Source organism: Austrofundulus limnaeus, unplaced genomic scaffold (assembly GCF_001266775.1).
Source record: "Austrofundulus limnaeus strain Quisiro unplaced genomic scaffold, Austrofundulus_limnaeus-1.0 Scaffold165, whole genome shotgun sequence".
Taxonomy (NCBI): Eukaryota; Metazoa; Chordata; class Actinopteri; order Cyprinodontiformes; family Rivulidae; genus Austrofundulus; species Austrofundulus limnaeus.
Window position 1 is genome coordinate 405,364 of NW_013952567.1, and position 5,250 is coordinate 410,613.

At 38.3% G+C, this 5,250-nt stretch overlaps 1 protein-coding gene across 1 annotated transcript; it reads right to left on the bottom strand.

Moving 5' to 3' along the window:
• Positions 1-2,935: 2,935 nt before the first annotated feature.
• LOC106523747 (apolipoprotein A-I) lies at positions 2,936-4,341 on the bottom strand (the record flags this gene model as incomplete). The annotated part of the gene is given in 4 exon segments (XM_014017287.1): positions 2,936-3,702; positions 3,804-3,954; positions 4,049-4,100; positions 4,196-4,341. Coding segments are annotated over 3 exon segments (768 nt in total). The 3' UTR covers positions 2,936-3,125.
• Positions 4,342-5,250: the final 909 nt, after the last annotated feature.

Here is a 5,250-nt window from a genome sequence, read left to right on the forward strand (position 1 = left end):
GTGTGTGTGTGTGTGTGTGTGTGTGTGTGTGTGTGTGTGTGTGTGTGTGTGTGTCATTTAATTGGAATGATGCTGCTGTTTTGCAGTTTCAACACGAGGTGGCAGTGTGGCCTTTTCAGTTGGATCAAGAAATACTCTCATGCAGGCACATTGCATCTGGGAATCCTGTCCTGCAAATAAGCAGAAGGTCAATATTCGAATTAAATACTCTAAAGTAATTTCATGGAGCAGTAAGTTTCATCACAGGCAAAATGTTTTTTTCTTAAAATGCTTTGTTGTCACTAAGCACAAAACTTCTGTGTTTTTTAAATATTGCTACTTGATTGTTTTTAACATATGTACTGTAGGTCTCTAAAGTTAAGTAAGTTTTAAGTTGCAGCACTAAAATGACTTCCTTACAAACAGACCAAATAAACCAACAGTCTTGACACCACTTAGTCATTGATTGTCCTTTATAAATTTTACTGTAAAATATTAGACATTTATTTAAAAAAAAAGTTTTGTTAATTAGGATTGGTCTTTTTGTAGTACATTACAACATAAGTGCAGTTGCCAAAAAAGTGTTGTGTGCTCAAGTTCCATGTATTTTATTTAACTTAAATACATCTACATTTTTGCCAATTGGCTTCATCAAGACCAGTGTTTCTAATAGAAGAGGCAACTGTTTTACATTTGTTTTAAAATCCGAAATCAGGTCTGAGAATACAGCTTAACTGTGTTCCTGTTGCAAATAAAAAAAAAACAATGAGATTTGCTCCTTGTTGTATTAATTGACTAACCTAACATCTGTTAGCAGCAGAAGGCAACAGCACTTTTTTGTGTTTCATTAAMAACAACAACAAAAACAAACAAACAAACAATATGCTCTCTAGTAGCAATTAGTCTGTGATGTATGTTCATCGAAAATGAAAAAAGTGCCAACAAAAGCCTTATCAATGTTTTTGTGAAAGGTAACCATGTTTGAATATTACAGGTGGGTAAGGAGGTTGTCCTCCTATACAAGAGTCAACGGTTTGGTCTCAAGCCTCTGCATCGTGTTAGAGTGTCCCCACTGAATGTCCAGAATTCTGACTTCTAGTAACATTTCAGTTGATTGTTTTAATTTGCAAATTGATAGAAGCTCCATTATGATCTTACATTTGAACGTAAGCACAAAAATGTGTACAATAGGTTGCTGTCAAGCCTAGGCCGCCCTTGTAAAATAGATCTGCGATCTCGGTGGGATTTGCCTGGTTAAACAACGATAGGTAAGCAGATATTCATTTTAATTCCTGAAATAAGAATAAGAATAAGAATAATCAAAGTCTGGGCAGATAAATTTTCATTTTATCCTAATTGTCTGATTTAGCCATTATTTCAGTCTGGGATGAATTGTGCTGTTTTTTGTAAAGACCGGAACAGCATGCTGARAGATAGAAGAAAATAATGTGTGTTCATGATTTGACAGTAAATACAGTTATTGCATAACTGTTCCACGCATTGTACAGAATCATTTGGTGCCTACACCAATGTCCTTTGGCAGAAGAATCTGCATATAAAATGTGAGTCCAGTTTCCAGAAATATAAACTGTCAAAAATTTTTTTGTCATAATTTAATGATGAGACAGTCAGATTTCTGATTTCAGTCTTCACCACTTTCCAGAATTCTTGTTTGCTTGTATGTTTGGTAGTCAGGGATAAGGTGTTAAAACGTTTAGCCTGTATGAGGAAGTATTACAACCCACAGTCCTCAGTCTTAAATTTTTGTGTTTGACTGGAGCTGACGTCTGTCTCAGGTGACAAACATGACCATTGGAATTAAGTACTAAATTGCTTGTGGCCATGCAGACTGATAAGGCAGTCTGATTGTTTTTCGGTGTCCACATTAGTGCTAATCAGATCTAGAACAGGCTGGAACATGAACATTGTTATATGTACATAAACACAGACTTGGAGATTATTTTTCCAGTTAGCTTCCTTGTTAGCAGCTTTTTTTTTAGATTCAGCACCTTTGAATTAGTAGCTTATATTTGACTGAGTTCCTAAGTACAAACCTTGCATGGACATATGTTTCATTTTATTGATTAAACTGTTTATGAGCAACAATTTATTTATTTTTTATGTCTAACCAGGAAAAAAACACACAAAAACATTGTTTTTTAACCTAATTGTCTATGTTACATCAAGGCTAATCCACATTGTTGTACTTGTTTTTTTTTGAGACAGAGCACAAACGTGTTCGTGTTTGCACTATTGACGCTGGACTCTAACCCTCCACGTTGGAGGCTYGCTCAGCCCAYAGGGGATAAGAGAGACATGACTTAMKYTTACAACAAAGAGATATTGCACAACATTTGTGTTTTTGTGGCTAAGATAATTCTAAGATGTTAAAAGTGGTGTCAAAATWAATGTGTTTAAACAAAAAGTAAACATTTTTTTACTGAAACCTCTTAGAAAGGATATTTGCCGATGTAAGTTTTTTTTTCCCTCTCAGTCATGTTGGTCCAGGAGGTTTTCTTTCAGCTCTTGTTTGATTTTAGTGATAACACAGTTTAGCTGCACTTTCATGACAAGCATTGACAGGAACAATGATGTGCCTCTGGAGAAACTCTGAGACGAAACTGTGACAGAAGCCAAGGCGTGTTGAGACACGGGAGATAAAGTCAAATTACCGGTTGCCTCCTGGAGAAAACACACATCTCAGAGTAACCATGGCTTGAGACTAATTATTATCTGTGATGTGTGATTTCAGACGGGTAAACAGGCCATTTGCTCTAAATGGTTGTGAAGACAAATGTCTGAAAAAGCTTCTTCTTTCCCTGTAATTTTGCAAAGAGTTGAACGAAAACAAAACCTGACAAGTTTGTACATTTTTAGTTTCATCTTTATTTTTTATAACTTACAGAAATTACAAAACAAAATGCCCATTTTCTTTTACAATACAGTAAAAACAATATTTAAATACATGCTTGACAAGTGCAAGATTTGCTTTATATTTTTCTACTTAGCAATAAATATTGAGTTGTTCTTATTCACACAGTTTGATTCAATACAGTCTAAGAGTGATTTGTTTCCATGTATCACACAGAGGTAGACCGACAAGGTCAGGCCAGTGTTAAATTATGTCTAAAGATGTGGAGGTTGTCTTAGTTGGCATCGATAAATGACTGATAGAGAGACATAAGCTGGGCCTGGAGGTCTTGAGCATAGGGGTCAAGCTTCTCTCTCAGGTCCTCGGCATAGGGAGCCACCATTTGTTTCACCAGACTGGCTCGCTGACTCAGCTCCACTTGGACCTTCTCGGTCACGGGGGCTACGCTTTTCTGGAAATTCTCCAGGTGCTGGTCCACCTTCTGCTTCAGGTCATCTGTGTATGGCCCCAGCTGGGCTTGCAGGTCCTTCACACTCTGCTCCAGGCTGGTCTTCAGCTCCTCGCTCTTCTGCATCAAGGTGGACCTCAAGGCCTCTGAATCCAGAGTGTCGGCGTAGGGGGCCAGCTCCTGTTTGAGCTGCTCCACTCTCTGCTGGATCTGGGCCTTCATGTTCTCAGTGTAGGGTTCCAGCTTGTCCCTGACAGAGCTCAGCTCCTGGGTGAGTGTGCTTTTCAACGTGTCGGCCTCTGTGGTGATCTTGTCCATGAGGTCCTGAGCTGCAGGGGGGATCTGCTCCTGCAGGGTAACTGCATACTTGCTGGCCAAGTCAGCACTTTCTGTAAGACGAGAACTGGAAGACAGAAGAAGTGTCAAAGGGAAAATCCAGTAAAATTCTGCAATACCTTGCAAATCATGGGACATGTGTCCCATAAAGTGTGTAACAGGACATACTTGATTTCCTGTCCAATTGGTGACTTCCTGATCATCTGCAGGGTATCATCAGCTGTCTGTGTTGCCTTGGCGATGTAGTCCCAGAAAGCATCAGTCAGAACTTCCAGCTGTGGCTTGGGTGCATCAGCATAAAAGAGGTTGGCATTGCAGCCTGTAAAAAAAATGAACATTACAGGAGGGACAGTTTTGCAGTTTGTTCATTTCTATTGCCACATTCATTTCAACTTTTATTTTGAAAAGCTTACCAGAGAGTACTACAACAGCTAATACCACAAACACCTTCATGATTGGTAGCTCCTGAAAGACAGTAGCAGACAAATTCAGTTTATATCTGTCAGCAAAGTCAAACATAGATTTAGTTCTAAAAAGTCAATTTTCAAATGCCGTCTCACCTGCTTTGGGCTTGTGTTTCTTTCAGACTGTACTGTGGTAGTGACTGTGTGAAACGGCTTCTTCCGTCTATATATAGTGAAGTCAGATGACAGTTGTAGCTGAGAGCCCAAAGTCCAGGAGTCCCTGCCATGCTGTCACAGCAGCTCTTTTTTTCCCTCTCACATCTGCCGTTGCTCTGTGGTTTATCACAAAGCTGTTTCATTTCAGAACCACCCAAATAAAGCGTCTTACTTCCTAATAAATGTACCATCACTTCTCCTTTGACAACCCCCATCCCCCCCGCACGTAGTCTAGCCCTGCCAGTCTCCAGATTATTTAAGATAACCCTGTATGCCTGCACTGCTGGACTTTGTCTTGAGGTCAAGAATGAGGCATGGAATCCTACAGACTGTTTGTGCTTAAATRAAAATAGTTTGCATTGAAGTCAAATGTTTTAGCTGTAATTAAACTTTGTAATTTTGTTGTCATTGTTTTACTCTTTGTCATTTTTTCTCCAATAAAACAAGACTGAAACAGGATTGAGTTGTTCTTTAGAACAGTGTTTAGACTTGTGTACCCTGTGAGCCATTTTGTCATACCACTACGACCCCTTCAGTCAAACCTAATGATGATTTTCCAAAACTGTAATGTACTGATTAATAAATGAAAATTATTTATTTAATCCCGTAGAACATTTAATTCTCAGGCATTTTTTAAAACTCAAATTAAACAAAGATAAAAATGTTGCCTTGAAAGTGAATAAGTAATTAAATAAGTAAACCAGGTAATGGCAGGTGCAGAAAACAGCAGTGTCCAAAATACATTGTATTGTCAAAAATACGTCAGAAACTCACCCAAATGAGCAAATTCTGAGATTCCACGTTTTATACTGGATTCCATTTTGTGTTAATGCCGTGATTCTGTCTGCAATTTCTGCATTGCCAGGGACGCTAAATCAACTAGGTAAAATTAGAGACTTTAAAATATGTCATTGAAATTTGAGAAGTCTTTTACCTAAACTGGATGAATTCAAAGTAATACTTGCTCAGACACGAGCACATGTTATGGTTGTATC